At 35.9% G+C, this 27,338-nt stretch overlaps 5 protein-coding genes across 5 annotated transcripts; 3 read left to right on the top strand and 2 right to left on the bottom strand.

Moving 5' to 3' along the window:
• The first annotated feature begins 224 nt into the window (after positions 1-224).
• On the top strand, positions 225-821 carry LOC128093296 (uncharacterized). Its single transcript, XM_052709596.1, has 3 exons — positions 225-413; positions 472-640; positions 703-821. Exons 1-3 carry the CDS (start codon positions 227-229, stop codon positions 728-730), a joined length of 384 nt encoding a protein of 127 aa, XP_052565556.1. The 5' UTR covers positions 225-226; the 3' UTR covers positions 731-821.
• A 6,718-nt stretch (positions 822-7,539) lies between these two features.
• On the bottom strand, positions 7,540-8,379 carry LOC120430249 (uncharacterized). Its single transcript, XM_039595335.2, has 2 exons — positions 8,229-8,379; positions 7,540-8,170 (listed from the first exon to the last, which is right to left on the bottom strand). The coding sequence occupies exons 1-2, from the start codon at positions 8,377-8,379 to the stop codon at positions 7,572-7,574; spliced, it is 750 nt and encodes a 249-aa protein (XP_039451269.1). The 3' UTR covers positions 7,540-7,571.
• Positions 8,380-11,322: 2,943 nt separating this feature from the next.
• LOC120430259 (uncharacterized) lies at positions 11,323-15,658 on the top strand. Its single transcript, XM_039595345.2, has 4 exons — positions 11,323-11,556; positions 11,618-12,062; positions 12,126-12,269; positions 14,938-15,658. The coding sequence occupies exons 1-4, from the start codon at positions 11,409-11,411 to the stop codon at positions 15,302-15,304; spliced, it is 1,104 nt and encodes a 367-aa protein (XP_039451279.1). The 5' UTR covers positions 11,323-11,408; the 3' UTR covers positions 15,305-15,658.
• Positions 15,659-19,126: 3,468 nt separating this feature from the next.
• Positions 19,127-19,846, top strand: LOC120430255 (uncharacterized). The gene is made up of 2 exons (XM_039595340.2): positions 19,127-19,577; positions 19,641-19,846. Exons 1-2 carry the CDS (start codon positions 19,457-19,459, stop codon positions 19,844-19,846), a joined length of 327 nt encoding a protein of 108 aa, XP_039451274.1. The 5' UTR covers positions 19,127-19,456.
• Positions 19,847-19,904: 58 nt separating this feature from the next.
• LOC120430254 (nodal modulator 3-like) lies at positions 19,905-27,159 on the bottom strand. Its single transcript, XM_039595339.2, has 3 exons — positions 26,917-27,159; positions 24,391-26,825; positions 19,905-21,042 (listed from the first exon to the last, which is right to left on the bottom strand). The coding sequence occupies exons 1-3, from the start codon at positions 27,060-27,062 to the stop codon at positions 20,018-20,020; spliced, it is 3,606 nt and encodes a 1,201-aa protein (XP_039451273.1). The 5' UTR covers positions 27,063-27,159; the 3' UTR covers positions 19,905-20,017.
• Between the last annotated feature and the right edge of the window lie 179 nt (positions 27,160-27,338).

Below are 27,338 nucleotides of genomic sequence, written 5' to 3'. Positions count from 1 at the left end.
TTGTACACTACCCTACTAACTTCTGCTGCGGAAGTCGATCAATAAATACGTGCCGGATGCAAACAACAATACTATTTATACGCCTCGGAAGCATCTCACCAGGAAACCCACTAATTGGAGCTAATCAACCGGATTGCCTCATCATACAGCGCAAGGGACCGGCACGGTATAAAACGATTCAGGGCGCCAAATTTCCCGCTTTTTAAGTTCAACACCACCTTCGATCATGATCAGTAGCAGCAGGCTGTGGATGCAGTTGGCGGGCTCGTGCATCGTCCTTGCGCTGTACCACGTGGTGAGCATCGGCTGCTACAGCAGTGACGAGGAGGAGCAGCCTACTACGATTGCGACTTTGGACGACGGGGAGGATGAGGAAAGTGGACGTGCTATTGCGGATTATTACGCGCAAATGTGTAAGTAAAGAATTTGGACTTTATGATGTTCTGATTAATTTTACAATTTAATTGAAAGGGTACCGCACGTGGCAGTTCCCACTGATCACGACAATGAGTTATACGACGATGCTGGCGTTTCTGTTCTTTTCCTTTGGTACGAGCGCGCTGCAAGGGCTCGGATACTACAAATCGGCCCCGGAGAACGAACAACCGATCGTTATTAATGGGCACATCGAAAGCTATGGGTAAAATAATGACTTTATGTAGGAGCTATAAGTAAATTCAAACAATACCTTTTCTTTTTCAGGAATCCCTTCAACAAATTTTGGGGCTAAACTGGAGGTTATTGAGGCGGTGCGAAGACTGATATTTTAATGATAAGTAATTTAATTATTTAATTGACAAAATACATTGTATTAACTCTAATTGCTTACCTTAACAAATTATTATATCACATCCATTAATATAACAAAAAAATAAAATTACAAAAATAAGATTTGTTAAAATTAAAATGCATATAAAAATCAGTCATCCAAAACCATGCATGACAAAGATGTTTTTTTAAATATTTCAAAATAAAAATATACCGGATCTTCCTTCTTAAAGTTAGCTTTCTCATTGTCAAAGACTTAAATAATTTATTCTTCAATACAATTTTGACAGCTGTAAAGGTAGATAAAAATTTCGAAAATCTGTATCTTATGAAATAATTTTCTGATCGATTTGGTGTCTTCGGCAAAGTTTTAGGTATTGATCAGGACTATTCAGAAAACCGACAAAAAATGCCAATTTTTCTTAAAATAGGTACCCAAAGCCATTTTTTTAATTTTAGATATGGTTTAGCTTTTGAGCCATTGAGAACTACGGACAAAAATTTGCCGGCGAGTTATTTATGACTTTTTGAAACAAAAAAAATGTTTTTGGACTAAAATAGAAATCGCACTCCAAAAAATATTACTTCTAAATTATATGTTAAATCAAAAAGTTCTAAGTATTCATTTTCATGAATTGCATCATCTACAAGATAATTTTTTTTTTGTTTTGAAAAGGTTGAAAGTTACATTTTGAGGGATTATTCAAACATAAATTGTATACCTTATTTTAAAAAAATCAATATCATCGGACAATAAACATCGGAAAATTGCACAAATGTTTTTGAATTGAAATATATCGAATGGTTGTTTGGTCTTTTGAAAAATAAGTTTTAATAACTTAAAAAAAAAACAAAATTTATTAGACACTGTTTTTAAATACCAAACCTGAATTAACTAATAAGTTTAATTTTTTATGTTCGGCGATGTACCTGAAATGGATCTGTTTCTAATAGAACCTGGAAATTGAATTTAGTGAGATCACCATTTTAAATCCATATCTTTATTTTGCTCTCCATCCGCATTGACTTTTTCTTATTCTTGACCTTCTGTTCTTCTTTTGCGTATTGACATTCTATCTTTTCGGTTTTTCTTATCTTTTTTCATATTTTTAATTGTTTTTTTTTTTCACACTTACAACCAGTTTTTATGGGGGATACTGGGTTCGATTTGCTCTCCATCCGCATTGACCTTTTCTCATACTTCCTATAAGTCTGAGGACGGGAGGCAAAAAAAAATGAGGCAAGTCAGAAAATACAAAAAAATAGCCCTTCAGATGCCCACATTTCTTTATGATTTATATTTTTCCCGTGTCCAGGAAGTCTTTTTCAACAACTTTTGTTCTACAAAATTTTTTACTTCTCTTGTTTTATGTTTTTCTGTGTAATGTTTAGTTTTTTAATTTGATTTATCATGATTTGTTTTTGCTTACTTCTGATAGTATTTGGCTTATTCTACCACCACTATCATAGCTTTTTGCCTTTCACCATTCTTCATGTTTTAACAGTCACTTTCTCAATTTTTGAGCGTAAAGATATAATCTTGGACCTAATCTTGGCAAAATACTGCATACTTATTTATGCATAAAAGAATGTTAAAGTAAGTAGGGCGTCATCCATAAAGTATGTCACGCTAAAATTAGCCAAAATTAGGGAAATTATTACATAGTAAATGAACTAAAACTTTAGGGTGTACGTGCTCATACATCATCCTTGCATCTTAGAATAAAACTCTTTTTTAATAATTATATCTGTAATACTTAAAAAAAACAAGTATTTCAATTTATTTATCTGTTGAATGTTGAATAAAAAAAATCAAATAAATATCAAACAAACATTTTTACACAATTGCATTAAATAAATTTATTTCATATTTTGATCAATCAACTTTCTCTTTAGTTATTCAATACTACCAAAATTTATTGACACAAAAACAGCTGCCGTCACGATGATCCCAATATTAAATAACACCATTTCCTCACCCAAAACATTACACTTCCCAATTGCATAACTTCCCATCCCAAAACAACTTTTACTTTCCTTCCGCCTTGATTCACAGCTCGAAATATTACGTGATATCATCGGAACTAGATCACAACGGGGTCGTGGTGTTAACAAAACAGCTTCCTGTCCTAACAGATGGCATCATCTTGGCCGAAGTTGCAATCCGTTTAGCAGCCAATTAGAGTCTCTCCCCCGTCAGGAGACGGCCCCGAAGGTGTGAAAATTTGGTTCCAATTTTCGAGACGAGGCTGATTATTTCAGTGTTGGACATCAGGTCAGCTAGTCTGTTTGGAGTTTTCTTTGTTATTTGAGGAAAAATGGATAGAAAATTTAAACTGTGGAAAATTTTAATTTTTGTTGCTTCATACTTATTTTTAGTAGATGCACAATTTCCTTTTGAACGACATGAAGTTTTAGACAATGTCAAATACAGCTATGGAATATGTGAGTATTGAATCTTTTAAGTGAACCGTGAACTTTAATACGATTTTTAAAACATTTTAGTTGCTCCAGTCGGGTGGACAGTAGGTGCTTACACGTGGTACATTTATTCCTTGGGACTGATTCTTGGAGCAATCGTCCTACTCTACTTCAGCAAAGGATGGACTGGTGCACTAAGAACTGACAACTCAAACTAGTTAGTGTTTGGTGGAAGCGTTATACTTTTGTTAATATTTATTTATTTTCAGCATAAAAAGATCAATCGAAGGAAATCACGAGTTCAAAGGATTTGAAGATACAATTACAAACAATGAAGACTTCAAGCAGTTTTGGGCAGACAAAATCAAGACAATTGCGGAAAAGTTAAGGAAAAGTAAATGAGATTTATATTTTTTGTTAAAAAATGATTAAGGAAGACTGAATGTAATATTAAAATTTATTAAAATAATAATTTATTCTTTGAAAGATAATTGTACTTTCATTTATGAATAACACAAATATCACATTTCTAACTGTACAAATTACAACAAATCATATCATAACACAAGCATTTTATCGGCATTTGTAGCACTCATATGTTATCCAAAAAGCAAATTTTAGGAATCAAATTTTTTGAATTTTTTGAAAATTCAAAAAAAACTTACTAAAAAAGCAAAATTGACAGTCCTTTCATTTTATGCTTGTCTTGAGTATCAAAGCAAATACAAAGAAAATATTCCTTCTAAATTATTTTTTTTATTTAAAAAAACTCTTTATTGAGTTCGCAATTTTTTATAAAAAAAAATCTTGTGGGAAATCTTTGCTGGAATTAAATTTTGACAAAATTACAAAAAAAAAATAAAACAAGAAATTGTGGTCAGTAGAGGGCTGAAATTTCGGAATATCAAGAAGCAAAAAAAGTTTTCTTAAATTTATCACAAGTCCTTGTTATCTGAAAAATGCAGTCAACGTTGAACTAAACGATGTTTTCTCAAGCAAAACATAAGTGCTTTCCCGTAAAGTTATGTAAATAATAATAAAGATCAACCATTTAACATTTAAATATTCTCTATTTATCACAGAGTTACATTATAATTATTTAAGGTTATTTGGGTTCTGCTAGATTTATTTACTGGTCAAAAATTTTGATTCAAACTCCTTTATTTTATCCTCCAAATTGAAATCATTTATTTTGAATAAATCATCTTGAAAACTTCGATATCTGAAAAGCAAACAAATTATTACAGAATTTATTATCTCCTTGCAATTGAAACATATCCTACCCAACTGCGTCGTCGTAGACCCAGTTCCTGTACACGTACAATGCTAGCAATCCAAAAAAGGTGTATCCTAATGCAATAAATCCACCAACATAGCTGGCCTCAGACCACCACAACGGAACTGTAAATTAAAAATTACTATAAAAATTTAAATAAAAAGCCTAATAATACTTACAAAATCCTTCCCTCGTAATTAACTCTGTCCTAATAGGGGCGACATTTGCCAAAGCTGTAGCTATTATCTGACCTTTACTTTGTGTCAACAAATTCGATAAAATTAAAGATATGATGCAAAGCATTGAAATTGAAGATTTCATTGTTATGAAGTTGTTTCAGCCGATGCTTGAAGAAAACTGATATTTCACGTTAAGTTCAAGCAACAATGTCCCCAAAATTCCACTTTCTTTCAAAAGTTTCATAATAATTTTCTTCCCAAATTAACACCTCCCTCCCCTCTAAACTCAACTCATTTCTCAAATCTGTTCCGACCCAAACTTCAGTAGCAGCGCACAGATCGCAGTTGGCATCGCAGTAGCCATCATGGACCGTACCTCCTCCACCGTAGCCGTAGCGCTGATGGTATTGACGCTTCTTTGCTCAGCGGGCCACGACTGGATGGCCCTGGCGGTGGCTCCACCCAGTGACCATGCTGCTCCATCGGATCGTGCCGCCGTAGGCTTCTTGGATGGTGGCAAGTCGGAGGCGCGTGGCGATTGGTACAATGAAATTGGTAAGAAAAGTTGGGGGTTTTGCTAAACTTTGAAAATTTTACAACGATTTTTTCCTTCGGTAGGATTTCCTCAGCAGTTCTTTGGGAGTCAATACGCCATTTTCAAAGTGTGGCTGTTTTACATGCTAGCGTTTTTCAAAATAGTTCTTCTATTGGGTATTTGGACGCCGGGGAAGAAGGAAGAAGATGAGCGGCCGACGTTGTACAGTACCAATTATGGATATGGCAACCAGTATTACTCGTTAGTTAATTTTGCACAATGATATTAATTTTAATACATAAATTTATCATCAATTTATAGGTACCCACCGTCATGGCCAACATATGGATAAGGTTTTGAAGCATTAAGTAATTCTTTGCTGTGATATTATAAATAAAATTCAAACTTTAACAAGCAAATCAAACATTGTTGATGTATTTATACAGTATCTTTGAGAACAATAAAAAGAATTAAATTAAAAAATGTTTATTTTTTCCGACTAAACTATACCAAGAAATCGAAAAGAAATCTTTTTTCTTCATTTTTCATGTCTGGTTAAAATCTATGATCATCACTGTATAGTTTTTTAAGGTCCTATACTGCCCATGTTCTCCTGATTTCTAGACCAAAGTACTAGATGTTATAGGCTTTTCTGAAAGATCTCGTGATTCTGAACAAAACTGCATCAATGTGTGTGTGTGTGTGTGTGTGTGTGTGTGTGGTCCAATCCAATACCCGCTAACCGGTAGCGAAATTATGGGAAAGTACAATTTGTATCAGACTGTGTATATGCCGAATGCTGATACAACTTATCTCAGTCCCGGGTATTAGGTGGTGACAGCCCTCGCGCTGCTTCCAACGACCCATTTCAGAATGACAGAGCTCCTTGCGGTCCAATTCCGAGGTCGCTGGGCATTGTTCGGCCCCGCCTAAACATAGAAGCAAGCATCTGAAGGAAACTCGATCTATATTTAGACTTCCAATCCCCTCAGGCAAATCAGGGATCAGCGCGTATTTAATATGAGAAGATAATATGTTTCAACACTACGGATCAATTCACTGCTAGAGTGTAAATCTTCTGATGGCCGACTGCTTAGCGTCCCAGACCAACAATCCAAAGGTGTGAGTTCGAATCCCACCTGATTTTATTTTAGTTTTTATTTATACTCAAATTCCTGATTCCAAATTTCAATGGTACCGACCGGGATATGATCCCTGAACCTTCTGCTTGGGAGACAGAAGCCGTAACCATTAAGCCACGGAGCCGGTTTCTGAACAAAACTGCATCAATAACTCAAAAACGATGAAAGTGCATATGGGACATTTATGCGATCAGGGGCAGTATAGACATATGAAACCCCAAAGCTTGTAAGACCTTCACATAAAACTCAAGGTTTTCAAAATAATAAAAAAAGTAAAAATAAAAACGAAATGAATCAAATAAATCGGGTATTTTTTTCAAATGGTCCAAAAACTAAATTTTTATTTTGCTGCATTTTTTGTGTTTTTGAATTTAAGGCGATTTCAAAAACACCTCAATAGCAATAAATGTAAATTTGGCTTGAAAAGAACTCCAGAAATGATTTAATCGATATCAATTAATAAATTACAAAATCAAAATTTAAAAAAAGCCAAAGGTAAACTTATGCCACTTTTCACCCTTTTTTAATTCTGTTCTACCATTTTATCGATACCTTTATCACGTTGAACCTCCTTTCTTAAATGAGGTAACATTTCAGGCAATTTGAAACATAAATAATATGTAGTTATCCAAAAATCAATTCCCTTACATATTCATTATTGACTATAAAACTTATTTATATTAAGAAAAATAATTCTTTCTCTTTTTTGTTCACTTCAGCTTTGGGTAACTTTTTGTAATAACATAAAATCTCTTTCAAATATCAGACCCCCCCCCCCCTGGTGAGCAATTGTCCATACAAATATAGCAACCAACCCCTCCCCCTCTACAGCATCCACGTGATTTGTGGATGGACCATGTGAATATGTTTTGGAAATGTCAATCTTTTTTCGGAGATTTTAGACACGATTGTACAGGTGGGACATTTTTCAGAACATGAGCAGGTTAAAAGTAAAAACAACTGCGTTACGTAATAAAAGGACGCTCTCTTATACCTATTATACCTATCCAAAAGTGTAAGTAGACATAACCAGAATGGCGATGGATAATCCAATTTATTAGTGTTTAGTTTAGTATAGACAATTATCCACGAGGGAGGAAATTTTGAAAAAAGTTTCCACGAGGTTTATGGATAGTCCTTATATGAAAGTCGCATTGCATTTAAAAAAAAATTGATTTATTACAAACAACTCACATAAAAAAATAAATAAATATGCACTTAGAATAAATATGCCTCAATTCACTTAGAATTTATCGAGGCCATATTTCTTTCCAAAAATCATCACTTTTTCTCTTCAATTCATTTTCACGGCTGACAGATTGTGAAGGTTTTCCACTTCTATCACTTTTTTTCGCCAGTCGACATCTACCGTACAACTTCTTGCAATACTCCTTTCTTTCCGGTGGTTTGGTATCTTCTTTCCATCCCAACACTTGGTCATTGTACATCACAATCGCTTTATGCACCTTGGGATTTCCACGAAACTCAAAATCCATCTCACAAACAACCCTCCTCCGGCAATCTTCGTCGTAATGCTTCAACGAATCAAACAAATACTCCGCAAAATCATCCTCCTCAAACCGTCGTTCGCTCAAGTCTCGTCTCCTCCTTCGGCGGCCATGTCCCCAACCACACAAGAACGAAGAAGGTTCACTCCACCGGAACTTGTCCCAGAAGCCACCACCACCGATCTCCGTAGGGTACTCCGGCAGGGTAGAATACTCCGACGTCTTGCTTTTACTCTTGGTCCAGTAATAGCCATCGCCAAACGCGTAGATCGCTGCCAATCCGATCGCGATCTTCAACTTGATCGCGATCACCGTCGCCAGATCGCTGAACCAGGGCCACCCTGTAAGTTTGAAAAAGTTAGAATACGATCGTCACCAATTTTAGAACATCCAACTCACAGTAGTTGACATCGTTATACCAGTACGACTCGTACGTCTGCAGTCTTCCTTCTACCTTGCCAAGAACTTCAGTTCGGTTTGCCACCTCCAAGCCGTGACCGCCGTGAAAAGCTACGATCACGATCAACAGTACTCGTCCCGCTGGAGGCATTGTTCAAAATGACCGTTCGCCAAGCCACGATCGTAGACTTGAGACTTCACCTCTTCAGCTCTCAACTGGAGGAAAAGGTGCTAATCAACGAAATAAATAAACACGCGCTTAAGCTAGTGGCGGGTTTCCGCGTGGTAATCCTCAAAAAGCGATCGTCATCACACGGGTTGTATTACGAGGATGCAGTAGAATTACATGATCTGGTTGCAAACAGCACAAAGTCGGATGCAACGGCGTGGCGGAAGCTGTTTCGACAACATTTCACACCTTGACGATGAGACAGTTACCGAATCGAAATGTTACAGTTGCAATTATAGCAAGGTTGACCGTTGTACCTATCGGGGTGAGGAAATTGAGGAAGTTGACGCAATTTTTGCGGATTTTGGGACATTACGGAATATCTGTATCATGAATAAATTTGAAAAATAATTCTTAATCAAAAAAAGGAAAATTTCAAACTTTTAAGATATCTTGAATATTTTCGAGAAGTTATTACTAATAAGAAGACAATTCTAGCAACGCCCAAAAACAAAGAAGTTGTCTATGAAAAAAAGAAAATATTGTTAAAATGAATGTAATTTTTAAGCAAATGAAACCCAAGGGGCCATCGAGAAAAGGATTCTTCGATTCAATAGAGGATCAAAGAAAGAAGAACGTCGAATAATACTGTTTGAAGAGACTAACAAAACCATCGACGAGTAGAGAAATATCGAGATATCGAATGACCAGAGAGTCGACTGTAGAAGCTCAAGATATAAAATATTTTATCTAAAGTTTAAGCCTTGAAAAGTGATTTAGAATTTCCATAATATTGCCCTTCTAATTTATCTTTATTCCTACCACATTATATTTATTGCTTAATCACATTTTACCTGACTTTTTTAATTACGTGAGTAATTTTCCACCAAAATCGGAAATGGATTTTATTCAAATTTTTTTGCATAAAAGGCTCTATACGATTTTTTAATCAACTTTTTCTTGCACAAAAAATCAATTGTTGTTTACTTGAGTTTTTAATATGAAATAAAATAAAACTTGCAATCGAAAAGTACTTTACAATTTTTTGATAAAGTTTAAGTTTAATTTTAACAGAAAATTTTAAGTTTTTCGATTTTTTCAAATAGTGCCCTAGATTATAGATAATAGTTTATAGAAAAAAATATGTTTCGAAAAGTAAAAAAAAAGTTGAGAAAATGACCAAGACCAAGAAAATGATCAGCCTTTTTTTTCTAGTACAAATATCTGAGAAACTAGTGGTCATATTTTTAATTTACAAAAATTTAACAGTTGTGAAATTTTGTGATCTATTCGAAATATTTTTTTTTAATCAGCTCCCAAAATTTTAAAAGGGCGTAATATTGAATATTTGACCTTCTTGAAATGTTAGTCTTGATTAAAAAAAATATGTTTTTTTTCGAAAAGCTCAAATAATTCAGAAATGTTTCACTTTTAACATTGAAAATAGGACCATTAGTTTTTGGAAAATAAATGGCTGTTTGGATGGGACTTTCAAAAATATTAATATTCTTGTTTCTTTGTGTTTAAATTCGTTTAATTCGCTGTGTTTCAGCAACCTGATGTCTAATCTTCAATGTCTTTTCGGCAATTTTATTGGACATCTTCTAAACTTTAGTAGATTTTATATCATTAGTTTTCAAAATATCTAAGTATCGACGAAAACAAATTTCTTGGAAAAAATAACTTTTTTTGCGATACTGTACATTGTAACTTTACAAAATAAAAAAAAATCGCTCTCAAACATGCTTAATAATGCATTTCAAATTGTGTTCAGTCGATCAGACTTCTATTTGATTTTTCAGACCAATTTTGAAGGGGGGGGGGGTGACATAAACTTCGAGAAAAATATTTGCAACGGCCTAACCAGAAATGCCTTCAGAAAGTTTGAGCCAAATAAAAAAATCAGAAAAATTGTAGGAAATCGGCCAATTTCGTAAAAAAATTGCTCATATCTATATCTAAAACATTTTAAATTGGAATTGGAGAAATCAAAATTGTTATGGTAAACAAAATCTTAAAAAAAAACTAGACAAATTTAAGATGTTATTTTAAAATTAACACTCTAATTACAGACCAAAAATGAAAATATTCACTACAATTTGTTTGATTATGCAAGATCTTAAAAAGAGGAACTCAAAAGAAAACAAACAAAACATTTAAATATAAAAATAATAGTTTGCAAATGAAATCGTCAAATTATACAAAATAAATCTATTATAAGAAGCAAGTATTCGATTTAATTTTCATTTGGTATTTGAAACAAAGTTAGTTAAAAGAACATTGAAACATTATTCTATGTTCACCTTTATTTTAGTTTCATAAGCGAATGTAAAACTAATCGATAGACATTAGAAACTGCAGTTTGTATTAGTTTCAAAATGTAGTATTTTAAGTGTAATTAATCCTGGATTCTAAAATATCATAAAACTTGATCAGTTTTCAGTCAAACAAATTAAATAGTAAATGTGGATTTTTACGTAAATTAGTATGGCTCGAACTCTTCACCTGAAAGAATTTTTTGAAGGTAAATAAAATCCAAATATTTGTTATATTTACATTGTAACAGCAAATTTCCAATAAAAAATATCAAATCTTTGTAATTCAACGGAAAATTTCTTTATTAATATTTCAGGTTGTTATATAGTTTAAACATTATTATTTTTAAACAAAAATTTTGTTTGACCTTCAAAACCACTCCAACAAAGAAAAAGAAAGTGTTACTAAACATTTCTTCCAATAATCAATCGATCGCTCACCGCCTCTTAACATAGCATCAGCGGCACCAGGTTGTAACGCACTCCACGAGCTAAATTCGTTATCACCTGGAATTAACACCTCCTCGGAGCCAGCAAACCAAACCAATAGCCATATAAAAGGATTTACTCAACGAATTCATCAACTCAGTTAGTCGTGTGTGCTCCTTTCCGCAGCAATATCAATTTGGTTAAGTGAAGTGAGATTAAAAAGTGAAAGTTTCATTAGTTCTAGGAAAACATCAATTTAAAAAAAAAATGACGAATAGGGGAGAGCTGCTTCTAGTGTTACTGGTGGGCATTGCCTCTGTGATTGCAGAGGAAACCGCCACCGCCCAAGAACTGCCAAAAGATGTCGCGGAAGCACGTGGTCGACGAAAGTTCTACAAATTTCTGTTCAAAGCCTGTAAGACACCGCAAAGTGATTCGCGTAAGGACTTTATTTAATTTTGTCCAAATTTTTCCAGTGACCCCGATGATCTCATCGCTGTCCACCGTGCTGCTCATCAAGACCAAAATCGTCCTGGTGGGTCTTTTTTTAGCTGGAATTTACTTCTTTGGGGGAAAAATCTGGCCCGGGGGCTTCTGTGGGCACTCGATCGTATCTGATGTGCCGCCGCCGTATCTGTCGGATGGAATCACCGGATATCACGCCTCGGGACCGGAGTTCATCTCCAGCTATCCGGGACCGGAACCGTGGTCCAGCGGATCGTACTCGGGAGCATACTCGGATTCGTACCCGGGATCGTATTCTGGATCGTACCCGGGACCTTCCTTCTCACCTGCTGGTGCAGTTGGAGCTTCTCCTCCTAGCAATGCTTACCTTCCACCGACGGGATCAAGTCCTGTGGTAGCCGGAACGAAACGACGCGGAAAACGATCTGCCGACGATGAGGAATTGCAGGAAAACGAGTAAAATGATTGACTTTGTTGAAATGTAACATTCACATCTAATTTGAAACACTTTATTCCCAGAATGTACTGGACAGACCAGCTGACCGATATGGGCTTCCGGTTTCTTGGCGTAACCTCCCGCGTCTGCCGGAAGCGATTCGTGTGCGAGTTTGATTTCCAAGCGCGCCAGAATCCGATTCTGCTGTTTGCGACCAGAGCGATGGGGTGAGTTTTTGAAACAATATAATCAAATGTTTTACACAAGTTGTTAAAAATAAAACAGAAAACAGTATTAAAAAAGGTGAATTGAAAATGAATTATACAGGGAAGATAATGGCGAATTAATTCCAAGGGTGCCCAACCTCTGGCCCCCGACGGCTTTTAACAATTGTTCAATGAGGCCGTTCATAAAATTTTGAATTAATAGGTTGAGTGTCTAAATAAAATTAGCATGACAGATTTTAGCATTTTATAACAACATCTTATTGTAAACAACGGATTATTTTGATTTTGCTAGTAAATCCGGCTGGTACAATAATTTTCAAAAGTTTTAGTCACCCCCTTCAAAATCGGGCCAAAAAATCAGGGGGCATAAAATTTGTTTTCGAAAAACTTCAAATTTTCAAAACAAATTCAAATGCAATCAGCTGAAATCAATTTAAAATGCATGTTTGGGTTTATTCAAAATCCTTTGAATTTTTGAAAAATTTCGATTGGGACAGCCATAAACCACGTGGACACTCCAGGGGGAACCTGGCCATAGCTGAAGGAAAAACAATTTAAAAAATTAGCATCAGACTAAACTTTTTTTTATTCAACGAATTTTGTTTTGCTTGCATTCAATTCCTTTCGATAAAAAAAATATATTGTAAATTGGATTATAATGGAAAAATTTTAAACATAAAATTAAAATTTGCCATTTCGTAGAAAAGTAAAACATATCGACAAACGATCGTAGCCATTGTACGAAAAAAAAAAAAATTTGCAAATGTTTTACTTCGTTTACTTAGAATTGAAGATAATCTTTTTATAGAATGAATTAAATTTATATTTTTAAGGAACGAGTAGATTAAATGTCATTATTCCAGATTTTAAATATTGCCAGAAAAAAAAAATTCGTCATTCAGATAATTAAGACCGTTCCAAATATTTTTCAAAAGATGAAATCAGAAAGCAAAAAGTTTTTTTTCACACAATTCTTAAAATTCCGTTCAATATTGAAATTGAGATGCTCGTAAAAAAGAAAAAATATTTAAAACTTCGTTTTTAAACAAATAATTGCGAAAAAAGCAATCGTGCCTTATTGAAATTTGAATTTCTATATTTTAAAAATATATTATTTAAATGAATTAATTTCTTTAAACTGATGAACATTCTACAAATTTTAAAATTAATTTCAAAAAAGATAGTCTTTCTTTTATTTAGATAGTATTTATCGAGACTGGAGACTCTGAAAACAAAAACTCATACAATTTTCCTTAAATGGATGGAAATTATTTCATTTATAATTTATTTATTTCTCTTTTATGGCAAGTTTTCTGTTTTCTGATCTTTTGTCTGTCCTTCTACTACACATAATTAACGTATTTTTATGACTATTTTTTATTTTTGTGCTTATACAGAAAAAAATGCTGAATTTTGGAAGGTTGAAAATTTTATTGGTTGAATATTACATCTTTTTGTGTAATATTAACTAAAAACTGTTTAAAAATGTGAACTCGATGAAAATTCACCAAAAACTGATGAATATTGACCATTTCCTGATGGGGCCTTCCATAAACCACGTGGACACTTTTTTATCTCAGATATTATTATTTTTTTTTTGCATCTGTCCATGGATACAAAAATAGTTTGTAAGTATTGAAAAGGGAAAGAATTTTCTAATCGATTTTGTATCTTCAGCAAAGTTGTAGGTTATAACGAGGACAGTTATAAAAATAGTAATACTCAAAAAATATACCTTTTTTAACAACTTTTTACTACAAAAATCTAAAATCCCAAAAACTTATTTTTTGATAAATTTTGTCCAGTGTTTCCAATGTTTAATTCAAAATCAAGAAAATCCTTTAAAAAGGGTCAAATTTTATGTTTTTTAGTTTTGGAAAGCAAGCGGATTCAAACTTTTGACAGCTGTCAGTCGATCCAATAAGGAAATTCAGATTCGCTAATTTAAATGCAGTTTGATTCGAAGTAGCACATTCTATCTAAATTTATTTAAAAATTGAAATAGTCTTATTTTTTGATCATCCAAATCATCCAATGGTAAAAATTATCAATTTTAAGTTTACTTTTTGAAAATATGCAGTTATTTACACTTTACTACTAAACTAAAATTATTAATTTGTTTAATAAAATGTGTATTTATACTATAAATTAATGGCGGAAAAGGTTCTATCTTTTACACAGCCAAAGTTATGGCGAATTTAATATTCAAAAAGGCCCAAATACCGTAGGAAAGTTAAAATAGTAAAGACTTAAGACATTTTGCATACTGCATAACAATAACAAAAATGCTCCAAGATTGTGAGTGTTGTTTGCATGTTTTCCCCATGTTATGCTTTATAATTAAATCATATCTTACAAAAAACGTACGATCAGTTATATTCTAGAACATGTAGAAAATGACATAATTTTTTTTCAAAAAAAAAAATGATTTTTTGTTAAAAACATGATCAAATGCCTCTGAAAATGTATCAAATTATGTCAAAGAAGTCTAACTACACTACCAAACCCACAATTTAAAGAAAATCCATAAATGCTTTTTCTGGTGCTTTCCCAAAATTAAAAATAAGCTGATTTTTTTTATTTTTACGATCGAAAGCCACTTAAAAACCTAAAGGGGTTATTTATTGAAAAATCATTTAAAATCTAACTCACCCCTCTCCCTCCACAGTCGCGACATTTTCCACAACTATCGGGACGCAGCCGATGAGCGAGCCCGAAGCTACCAGGACTGTGGCCGAATCTTCGCCGAGTGCGGAGTCCCCAAGCGCGTGAACCGTCCCCACCGACGACGGGGCCACCTCCCGGTCACAACCACAACGGAAGAACCTGCCTCAGAGGAAGAAGGCCAACTGACCTCGGAGGAAATGCACGACGAAGGAATCAACGAAATCGGCAACGGAATCGACCTCGGCGAAGACGTCCAAACGGAACGAAGCTTTCCTGCGGGGGCGTTCCACGAGAGTGACTGGCAACCGATCGCGTCGGAGCCGCTGCTGGGGAAGCTTATTTTGAGGCGAACGGGAGCGGGTCATTGAATGGAAATGGGAAGGGGGAGAGACTGAGCAAGAGTTGAATGAGTGGAGTTTTGAATGAGCGTGTAAATAATTGGTTTGCGTGTGGTTTTTTGTGTTATTTATTTGAGTCTGAGACATTGTTGTAAATTATTGAAGTTGAAATAAAGTTAATTTATTGAAAGATTAAAATTCACTCAACTTTTCATTTCATTTCCGAAAGTCGAAATGAGTAGTCGTGTTTTGCTGGTGATCGCCCTGATTTGGAGTTTTTATTGGCAGTGCAGTGGAAAAGACAACATTTTTGGTGAAATAAACGGTGTCAACACGAACTTTTTTACGGCGTTCAGGATTTGTAAGTTATTTTGCATTTCTCACTAATTTGACCTATTGAAAGTCGCGTTTTTTGGCGTTTCATACAAGTGCCCTTACAAAGTGTGCGAGTTCCGGTGGGTTAAAGGTTTATACCCGTACACACACAGATTTTTCGACAGAATTTGCCAAAAGAATTAAAATATTCCGTCGAACAATTTGATTAATATTTTTGGTTTTATAGCAAAAAAAGTTAGCATTCATTTGATTTTTCTAATCTTATCCCGGGTGGGCAATCTTGGGAAAAACCAGGAAAAATTCGGTAAAAAAACGGGAATTTGATTCCACCAGCAAAAAAACACGACAAAACTAGGGACGAAACAAACTCGGGAATTCGAATGACAAACCAGGAAATTTTATGTGTGTAATTAAAACATAAACAAAATTACTAATTACTTACAAACAAATTCAACGTGTTTTTTTCTTTTGTTCTCTAAAAATTGTTTTTTTTTTTTTATTCTTAGTTGAATCTTTTTAGGAGATTTAAGAGGACTGATAACTAAATTATAAATTTTAAATCTTAATTTTCAAGCTTCAGGTAAATCCACAGTTATTCATTATCTAGAATTTGCAAAATATCTTAAAATTCACGAGTAGAAATTGTTTTCAAGTATCCTTTGTGTCAACCGCAAAAAAACAATCTCGTTTTTGTCAACCTCCTTTGATAATTTGCTCCAATTTTTAAGACAAATTACAACTAAAAATAGGGTTTTTCCTTAAAGATATGGTTTGATTGTCTCAGAGACAAGAAACATTTGATTTTTTGTTGAACTGTGTTATTAATATATTTTTGAGTTTGAAACTTAGCTTTATTCGATTTCAGTGTTGGGCTTTTTATTTCGATATGTTTTAAAGGACATAAAATGCCATCTTTTCAGAAAATTTAGTTTGCAAAAAATCCTGATTTTTTTTTTAAAAATGTGATTTTTTAAAATAAAATTGAAATATGTCAAAAAATTCATTTTAGTTTTCAATGTAAATTAAATTAACATTCAAAAGGTACTTCAGTAAAATTTGGATAAAGAGCACAGTTTTCAAGGTTAAACCAGTTTTAGGGTATTTATTCTATTTTATAAAAAAGTGCCAATGATTGCCCATTTTTGAAAAAAAAAATATTTTCGAAATGCTGAGAAAATTCCATATATTTTCTTTTTTGAGTTTTTATGATTTGGCCTTTGGTCGCTGAGATATGGCCATGCAAAGATAAAAAAAAAACAAGGAAACGAGGGCCTGATTAGCCCTAGTGTTTTGATCACCGATATCTCGGGAACCAATAGTCTGATTTGTAATAAAATATTGTCTGTGGAATTTTCAGCTTCTTTCCACTAAAATTATTTTTAAATTTTCATATCCAACCCAACATTTTAAAATGTCAAAAATAAGTGTTAAGTAAAGGTAATTTTACATTTTCCTTTTTAAAAATCAAAAATAAATTTAAAAATATTTTTTTTGAAAATAGATTTTTTTGCGTTAAAATAAAGAGTGTTGCGAAATCTGATACCAAAGGTATGACAGGTATTTGTCCCTATTTTGGGCCTAGTACCTATTTTAGGTCTACCAAACTTAATTCAACGAAATTGTGCTTTTCACCAAATCTAGCAGGAATCTGTCACTTGAGAATGATTCGTACTGTCATTATCTTCATTTTGGTGGGCAAGAAAAATTCACGTCTTCCTCGTAAATTAGAAATAATGCAATAAATATATCACTCTTCACTTTTTTCTTGGCAAATTGCTACTCGCCCATTAGGTCCAAAATTTTCCCCACTTTTGCTTAACGCTTGTTGACACTCAGCGTCACGGTTTTCATCGCTCAGCACATGAATGAGAGCCGTCCTCTGAATCTCCAACCACCGGCAATGTGTTTTTATTGGTGGGTTGCACAATCCCATTGCAAAAACAATCACTAAACTGTCACCGAATCAATAAAATAACTGATTAAAGTTGCTTCGTCTATATCGGAGAGGAATGGATATATTTTCGGTACATTTGACAATTCTACAAACTGTGCCAGTGTGTGTGCGCTTCTCGAATGTTACAGTCTTTCTTGCATATTACGGGCTTGTTGTTTGGCTTTGCAATAAATGTTTAATTATGTTTAAACTCTTAAATGAATGATATAAATGATGTTCATGCTTATTATGCACGTAATGCAGGTGAAATCAATCATTCTAATGTTGATTTGTGGCTTAAAACACCACAATTATTTAGCATTTTTGTTGACCGAACTTGTGCGGCTATACTGTTCGAGCTGGGGCTGAGCCGTACGTCAAAAATTCTCGCCACGTGCTTCGAGATTTCAACCAAACAGAAGGTAGGCCGAAAATATGCACATTGAAGGTCGAATCCTAGAAACAATATCCCTAAAATAGGGACAAAAAATGTTTTTGTTTTTCGGGCTTAAACAGCGATAAATGATATTTTTATCAATTATGTGATTAAGTACGAGCATTAGCATTAACAAACCAACTTATTCATATAGTATAAGCTAGGTTGCCTATAGCAGCTTTTGAGCATACATCAAATTAAAAGTACGCTCTGCTTAGTAGGCCCAAAATAGGGACAAATACCCTGTCTTTTAAAATTGTAGGAAAATTTCTCAGCTTTTCCAAAATGTTTTCAGGAGTGCTTAATTTTCATTAAGTATTCTTAAATTGCTCATTTTTTTTAATTACGTAATAATGCCTATAACTTGAAAGCCATTTTTGGTTTTGTTTGCCCAAATTTTCGTTTTGTTTCGAAAAATCACCAATCTTTCATATCTACCAGATTTGGCACCATCAATTCTGTTTTTACCCTAAAAAGTTTAAATTTTTTTGGAAAATTAAGAAATATTTATTTATGGAATTAATTTTTTATTGAATAAAAGTCATATAAAAAAGGGATTTTTTTGCCGAAGGCACAAAATCGATCAGAACATCCCTTTCCAATGATAAAGATTCTCTAATATTCCCATGCCCGTTTTGTATGACCAGCCTGCAAAACTATATGGAGCCTTGTATGGAAAAACTAATAATGCAAAATGGCTTCTTTTGACATAGGGAAACCACGAACAAAGTTTCATCCAAGTAAAAAAAAACAATAAAGTGGATTTGCGAAAACGTAGAGGATTTCTCGATTGCAAAAAATAAATTGGCCAGGCCTACTACATTTACATTTACCGCAAAGATAGATTTTGTAAACGGATCACATTTCACTGGGGAGGAAGAATGCGAGGACATACCCAAACGCTTCGAATCAGTTGTGGTGTGATGTGTAAGTATAATATTTGCAAATAATTATGAGGGAGGGGGAGTTAAATTGGGGCAATTGTCATGAGGAAAGCGAAGGTAGGGAAGGGTTAGGAGATATATTTCAATTGATCAATAGAAAATAAAAGAGGGAAATAAAATCAACTAGAAAATATTGATGATAATGAGATGGAAATTTTCAACGCACAGCACCAATGTTGGGTTAGTTTGCAGAACCGTCAAAAATCGTGCAACCGTCCGTGCGCGCAGGCTACTGCGATCTCCGCAATCGTTATTAACCTGATTTTTTAATAAGAATCTTAATTTTCATACTTTCTGGCACGGCATTTTTTTAATTGTTAAGACGTCATAATTGTTTTTTCACCTGAATATAAACTCCACATTTCTTCCCCAGGGAAACTCGTCCTCTCGGCCTTCGCCCCGTTCATCATCGTCAAGGTCGCTTCGGTAGTTCTGTTTCTCTTCCTGGCCGGACTCTTTCTGTCTATACCGAGACTTGATTTCAACAGCAAGTTCCAGCTGGAGGAAATGACCCCATCTTCAGAGTGATCAAGATGCCATCAATTTCTTCAAGAATCGCCCTCTGTATTGTGTTGTTGCTGGCCAACGGAGTCCACGGATACAGGACAACCTCGCTAACGAAACCTGCGAGTGTTGAGAGCTACAAGAGAATGGGTTGAGTTTGAGTTCCGGTTTGCCAACGAGTATCAATTTTTAATGCTGTCTTTAATATTTCAGTACAAACAATAGTGAGAACTCTGTCCACGGTTCAGCTGATTCAGATTAAAATGGCAATCATAGGGATGGCCATCGTCGGATCTTACCTGCTGTGGTTCAAGCTGTTCCCAAACGTAGTTGAGGTGAAGCTGCCCAATTACAAGGAAGCTGTCTACAACCAAACCGCAACGCACAAAGGCTTGTTTGACTTTCTTTCGTTTGAATAAAAATTGACGAGTTTTTTTCGGCAGAAAATTACTATTTCGTTTTATTTCAACCTATGAGTCACACACATGCACGCACACACCGCGTTCTTTGAGTACGTAAGATTCTGCTTAACCCGAAACCTCCCTTTCGCTTCTAAACTCTATTGATGACTACTACCGCAATGAAATATATTAATTAGCCTTCTTCACCTTCTTCTTCTTGATTGCGTTGATGCTCGACGCGAGCTTATCAATTTCCCGCTCGTCAATCTCGACCGGTTCGTACTTTTGCTCCTTGGGCTTTGACTTGGACACAATCTCGCCGACGCCGGCGCTGATCTTGTTCCACACCGCGCCGAGCAGTTCCAGCGCCAGGTCCTGCTTGAAGAAGATGAAGCCGACGATGAAGATGAGCACGATAGCTGAGAGGGAGTTTTGGTTGAGATCGCCCTCGGCGGTGCGCAGTTCCGGCCGGAAGTGCACCTCGGTAAAGTAGCTGCTCGCGTTGGCCGTGAACTCGATCGTCGGCAGGTTGTACTTGTAGTTCTTGTCCGACAGCGTCGACGTCAGCTCAATGTAGTAGGACTTTTGATCGAACGGAATCCTCGGGAAGAAGACCATGATCCCGGGGTTGATCTTGCTCTTCGGGTTCAGCGGCGACTCGATCCGTTGCGAGTGGACGGGCGAATCGCTGCCCCTCTTGTACAGGAAGATCTTCAACGTCTTGTAGTAATCGTTCTCCGAGGCCAACACCCGAACCGTAACGTCAACAAACGCCAACGGCGAAATCGCGATCATGTTCACGTCCCGAATGTCCCCACTCTCAACCTTAACGACCTTCTCCTTCGGAATCGATCGGTCCACGTTCGACGAAGGTCCGTCGGTCCTCACCCGAACGCTGTACTGGCAACCCGGCTGCAATCCCCTAATCCTATAACCCCCGTTAAACTCACTCGTGCTCTCCTCCAAATGGCCACCGCAGCGATCGTCCGTGACCGCTTCGACCGTAACTCCCGAGAAGGGTTCTCCATTCAGCGAGGTGATCGAACCAAAGATCGAGAAAGCGGTTCGCGTACCGCGCAGTTCCTCCATCACGGTAGCACCTTCGCGGACTTCGATCAGCTTAGAGTTGGGGCGGAACTCGTACTCCTTCATCATGGCGCGCAGATAGTACTCGGACGGGGACAGCGAGTGGAACTTGATGGTGCCGTCGTCACCTGAAAAAGTGAATAATATAAGAATCGGCCGATTTGTACCTTTTTTTGATTTTTTTTTTTTTTTTTTTATTTGGCTAAAACTATTTTTTGCTATGACCAAAGAAGCCAATTTGTGTCATTAGTTCACCCCCATGAAGACCCAATAAAACAGTTTCAGCTGTCCATACAAAAATGGTAAGTAAATATTCCAAACCGACTAATTTTTCTGATCTATTTTGGTGTCTTCGGCAAAGCTATAGGTAGTATAGATGAGGACTGTTCAGAAAAAATAGGCGCACACAAAAAAATTACATCTTTTTTTTTAATTTTAAAAGAGGAGACTAAAATCGCGACTTTTGAGCTATAGAAAAGTACGGGCAAACATTTTGCCGGTTAGTTGGGTACTAATTAGCCCTATATCAATTTTTATGTACAACGGTAAAAAACACGGTTAAAAACCATTTCTGATCACTATTTTTATTTTTTTCATTTTAATGCAAAAAAAAATAATATTGACAAGACAACATTTTTTCCATGGATCAACCACAGACACAGACACAGACCACAGTCTGTGGATCAACTATGGTCTCCTTGGAACGAGCTGTCAAGTAGGACATTTTCTGTCAAGAAGGACCGTGAAGTTATTTTTTTTAAAATTCAATTGAAAATACATTTTAAATCCTTTGCGGTCATTCAAAGGGTCATTGTACTCAGAAAAATAAGCTTTATCGTTATGAGCAATAATATCACAAATTTAAACTTCATTTTAGGACCCAATTATGATCTTTTGACAAAAAATGTTTTGCAATTGAATAGTACCGTCATCAGAAGTGGTTTGGGGTGAGATTGAGTCATGTTTCATTTCTTAACATTGGAAATTGAACCATGCTGAGTAATAAAATTAGAGAAAACATATGCAGTAAAAAAATTGTTGATTTTTTTTTATTTCTCAGAATTTCTGATTTTTTTAAATTTTTAGAATTTTTTAATTGTTTTGAAATTGAAAAAAACTCGAGTTTTTTTTTAAAAGGTCCTATAAACAAAATTTTCACTTTTTGCTTTTTGGGTGTTTTTGAATACCCCTGACTCAAGGCTGTTCTAAAAACATCCAAAAAGCAAAAATTAAAAATTTTGTTTATAGGACCTTTTCAAAAAAAACTCTAGCTGTTATTTGAATTTTTGGATTGTTGTTATAAATGAAGAAATATCGATCTTTTTTATTTTTTAGATTTTTTTTATATTTTCAGAACTTCTAGAACTTTTGTTTGAAGTTATCGAAATTTCTGGAATTTCCGAATATTTTTTCGTTTGAAATTTAGTTTTTTTTAGATTTTTAAGAATTTTTAAAATTTATCTTTTATTCAAATATTCATATATGTTAAAATCCATAGGCCGTTGCAAATATTTTTCAAAGTTTTTTTTATTATTAAAAAAATATTTTTTTTTTGAGTTTTGAGAATTTTTATATTTTTTAAAATCTTTGAAATTTTTGGATCTTTTTAAAATTATTAAATATTTAAGAATTTTAGATTTTTTAAAATTTTCAAAATTTATGGATTTGATAAAATTTTAGAAACTTTGCAGAAATAAAATTATTGATTTATTTTCATTTCTCAAAATACAAGATATTTTGAAAATTTCTAAAAAAAAATTTTGGTTTTGAATTTTATAAATTTTTTATTGTTTGAAATTGAAAAAAAATATCTGAATTTTTTTTATTTTATATTTTCAGAACTTCTAAAACTTTTTATTTTAAAAATGTCTGGAATTTTCGAAATTTGTTTTTTTAGATTTTTTAGATTTTTTGTAATTTTTCAAGATTAAAAATAAATTCCGAGGTTTTTAAGCGAAGATGGCGTTTGAATGGTGAACGCCCGAAATGTCAAAATCACGCAGTGGTACCAACATTACGTAAAAAGTGTGCCATGGCATGACAGCCACATTTTCTTTAATGTTGGTGCTACTGCGCGATTTTGACATTTCGGGCGTTCACCATTCGAACGCCATCTTCGCTTAAAAACCTGGATTAAGATGTTATCATATTTATTAAAATCCTAAAGAAATTAAACAATATCAGATATTTTTTTATTTAATAGGATTTTATTTTTATTTAATTTTTTTTTTTTAATAATTGAAAAATTCAAATTATGCGTTCTTTTAGAATTTCTGTAGTTATTGGAGTTCTTGAATTTAAAAAATCTAAATTTATTAAAATTTAAAGATTTTTTGGAATTTTAATTTTTTTATTTATTATTATTTTTTAATTTTTTTAAAATTTTAGGATTTTTAGGGAATTTATGGATTTTTTAAAGTCTTTAAAATTTTAAAACATTCTTATTTTTTTAGAGAACTTTTTTGGAATTTTGGTTTTTTGCAATTTTTGTAGTTTTTGTAATCTTTGGATTGTTTAAAATTTTTAAAATTGTTGGAATATGTGGAATTTTCGAAATTTTATTTTTTTGAATTTATTGGACTTTTTTAGTTTTTTTTTTTTCAGAATTTAAAAAAAGTTTTTTTAATTTATTTAAATTTTCGAAAAAAAAACTGTTTATATTTTCATTTTTGCATTTTATGTTTTATTCAAATTATTAAAGTTTTTGGAATTTATTGAAATTTTTGAATGTTTGAAATTATTAAAACTTTGATTTTATTTGTTTTTTTTTTAATTTTTTCTAATTTTTTTTTGAATTTTTGAATTTTTGCAATTAATGAATTTCTCGGAGTTTTTGGAAATTCTGATTTCATTTGAATTTTTAGAACTTTTAAAATTTTCTCTTTGTTTTTTTTTGAATTTAGGGAAATTTTAAAATTCTTCAAATTTTGAAAATTGTTGGAATTTTTGTTTTCTTTTTAATTTTTAGAATTTTTGGAATTTGTGGAAATTTTGAAATTTTGGGAATTTAAACAATTACTAGGAATTTTTGGATGTTTTACAAGTTTTATTTTTAATTGGAATTTATGAAATTCAAAGAAAAATTTTGCTAGATTTTTTGAAATTTATAGATTTTTTTGAATTTTTAAAATCTTGGAAATTTTAGATTTTTATTAATTTATTTTTTTCAATTTTTGAAATTTATGAAAATCTCGGAGTTTTTGAAAATTTTTAATTGCTTGGAATTTATAGAGCTGCGGACAGCTGAAATTTTTGGTATTTTTGGACTTTTTGACACTGTTGGAATTTTTGAAATTTTTAGATTTCTTGGAATTTTTAATTGTAAGAATATTTATATTTTATATATTTTTTTTGATTTTTAGGAATTTTGGTTTTTTTAAATTGTTAAAATATTTAAAAAAAATTTGGAATTTTATGGATTTTTTTGTAATTTTCAAACTTTAGTCTGATAATGCAAAACAAAAATTAAAACTCACCCGTCACCAGATTCTTCCGGTAGCTCTCCGCTCCGCTCAGCGACAACAGCACTCCCGGCAGTCGCTTCCCGGCGTCATCCTTCACCGTCACAATAATCTCGCACAGCTTGTGCCCCTTAAAGCTCCCACTCGCCTTATCCCACGCGGAAAACACGTACGACTCCTTCTCGGCAACCAGCTCCACCTCCAGCCCCGCATCAATCGGCCCGAACCGGAACTCCCCGCGCTCGTTCGTTTGCGCCACCAACGAAGCCAACTCCGGGTTCTTCGGGAAGAGCAGCGTTATTTTCGCTTCGCCGATCGGTGGACTCGTTTTGCCGTCGATGAGGAGGCCCTTGGTGGCGACAATTTTGGTGGCCACTTCGCTGCAGTCGGACCCGCCGATGACCTCGAGGGTTGTCGGGGCGAACAGCATGATGTCGGATTGGGGGGAGATCGTGATCTTTTCGTCCTGCGTGAGGAAGAAGTCGTGCTGGTAGATGTGTTTGCTGTCGTGGCGTTCGTTCGTTGGTTGGAATTCGATCGTTTGGACGTCGGCTTCGCCGACGGATGTGACGAGTGTTTTGTAGGTGGACTTTTCTTCAGCGAGGATCTTCACCGTTGTGCGATGCTTCGAGGCGACGATGCTGAGGGGGGTGGCGTCGTCGGTGGTGAAGAATTTGGGTGTTGAGTCGGCGTAGCGGTGGCATCCGGTCAGGGTGATGGCGTACTTTCCGGCTTGTTTGACGCAGAACGTGTTCATGCCGGAGTTGAGGGTGAGGTCTTCGGATTTGGGGTTTTCGACGCCTTCTTGGAGTTTGTAGGTCATTTTGGTGCTGTGGCTGGACACGATTGAGACGATGTAGCCGCTCTGGATGAAGGCTGGGACCGTTTCCTGGGCTGATTTGACGTTGATCTTGACCGTGTTGGATTGCCAGCAGAGGCGGGACTTTGGCACGCTGACTTCGTAGCTTCCGGGAAGGACATTTGCGAACGAGTACTTTCCATCGGCGAGTTCTGCTTTCGTGGGTTGACCGACTAGGTTGCCGTTGGTATCGAGGGCGGTCATCGTGACGGTGAGGTCTTGGAGACAGCTCGCGTCGTCGTTTGAGAGGCAGCGGATTTCACCGGAGACGGTTGCGCGAAGCTGGGAGAAGACGATTCCACCGAGTGGGGACCGGTCAACGTGGATCGATTGGACGAGTGGGAAGAACTGGATTCCAGCGGCGGCGTCTTCCTGGCTGGTTCGAACCTCGACCGTGTAGTGGCCAGTTTCGAGGAAGGAGCACCATTCGCCGGCGGCGTTTTCCTTGGTGGTCACTTCCGTGTGGAAGGTTGATCCCTTCCGGGTGATGGCAACGCGGTGCGAGTGCTTGGAGATGACTTGGCCGCACACTTTGAACCCGGCTACGACGACGTCCGGCAGTGACGGATTGTTTAGCGAGATCTTCACAATGTGGTCTTTGAACTGCAGTTCGTCGGCCGTCACCTGAATCGTGTACGTGCCAGCTTGGATGTTCTCCAGAAGGTACTCTCCATTAGAGTTGGTCTTAGCCACATCCTTCCCGTTCAGCTTGACCTTCGCGTTGGCCACTCCTAAACCTCCGGCAGTTAGCAGCACCTTTCCGCCAACGCTGAATCCGGTCACTTCGAACGGTGCCAAGCGAACTCCGTCCCGGTCAACCGTAACTTCCTGCGCTTCCGGTCGGATGTGGAACTTGATGGCCTTGTTGGCGGCAAACAGCGGAACAACTCGATACTTCCCCGAAGACACTCCAGCAAACGTGTACGTCCCAGTTGCCTTGTTTGCATCGGTGTAGCACCGAGGGGCAGCGCTAAACCTGGCATCGGTTCCATCAACCGCCGGAACGTCATCCGACGAGCACTTCACCATCGTGGCCTTCCCCTTCTCGGCGTACAGCAAAAATCCAACATTTCCAAAGGGCTGACCGTCGCTAACCACGCTTCCCTCCACGTCAAATCCGGACACCATCAGCGAACCCGCCGGAATCTCCGTGTTCCCCGTCGTCACCTCCACGCCATATTCCGGCTTGACAAAGTGCCACTTCTCGTGTCTCACCCGGATCACGTACCTCCCGGACTTGATCGGCGTAAACGAAAACACCCCGTTCGTGTCCGTGACCGTCTGGCCAATCTTGGCATTACTCTCCGATCGCAGCTCCACCTGCACGCCCTTGGCCCCGATCTGGTGCTGGTAAATCTCCACCCGCCCCGTAATCCCAAAACCCTTAAAGATAAAGTTCACATCCTTCCCCTGGCTGCAAATGTCCGTCGTCCCGTCGAACTTGACCGGAACCTGCTCCGGCTCAAAGCTCCACCCCGGCGGCGGAATGACCTTCAACACGTACTCTCCCTTGTCGTACAGCGGAATAAAGTAGTACCCGTTGGACGGCGAGCAGTCCGTCTTGATCTTCAAACTGCCCTGCGGATTGTACCTGCGCCGGAAACAAACCCAAAATTAAATTTAAAACTTCACTTTCTCCCACCCCAACCCAGGCCTACTTAATTAAATTAACATTAACTTACAGTCCGACTTCCACACGGCTGAAATCCAGATCCGAGTTGGCGTTTTTGATGAAGCCGCCGCAGCCGAAGACTTCATTTCCGGTGGCCGGTTCCAGTGTCAGCGCGGACACCAGCAGCATGGTGGTCAGTACCGTGAGGGACCACATTGTGGAGTTACGGACGATTTTACGGGCTTAAATTAGAACCAGTGGTCTGTCTGGCTGGCTGGTCCGTACTTGACTGCCGTTCTACGCATAATTGTCCCATGTTCAAAAAAGTGCAACTGAGAAAAACGCGATTGAAATTTTTCGACCGATTTCTGCGTTTCTACGCATAATTGTCCCGTGGGTTCCTATTCGCCCTATGTGTCCCTAATCACCCCAGTTAGCAGTTTATCAACCTTATTTTTGATTCTCTTGCTACACAACAGGTAAACAAGACAC

Source organism: Culex pipiens, chromosome 3, assembly GCF_016801865.2.
Source record: "Culex pipiens pallens isolate TS chromosome 3, TS_CPP_V2, whole genome shotgun sequence".
NCBI classification, from domain to species: Eukaryota; Metazoa; Arthropoda; class Insecta; order Diptera; family Culicidae; genus Culex; species Culex pipiens.
Note: the sequence above shows the minus strand (reverse complement) of the source record. Positions and strands in the feature narration are given on the sequence as shown.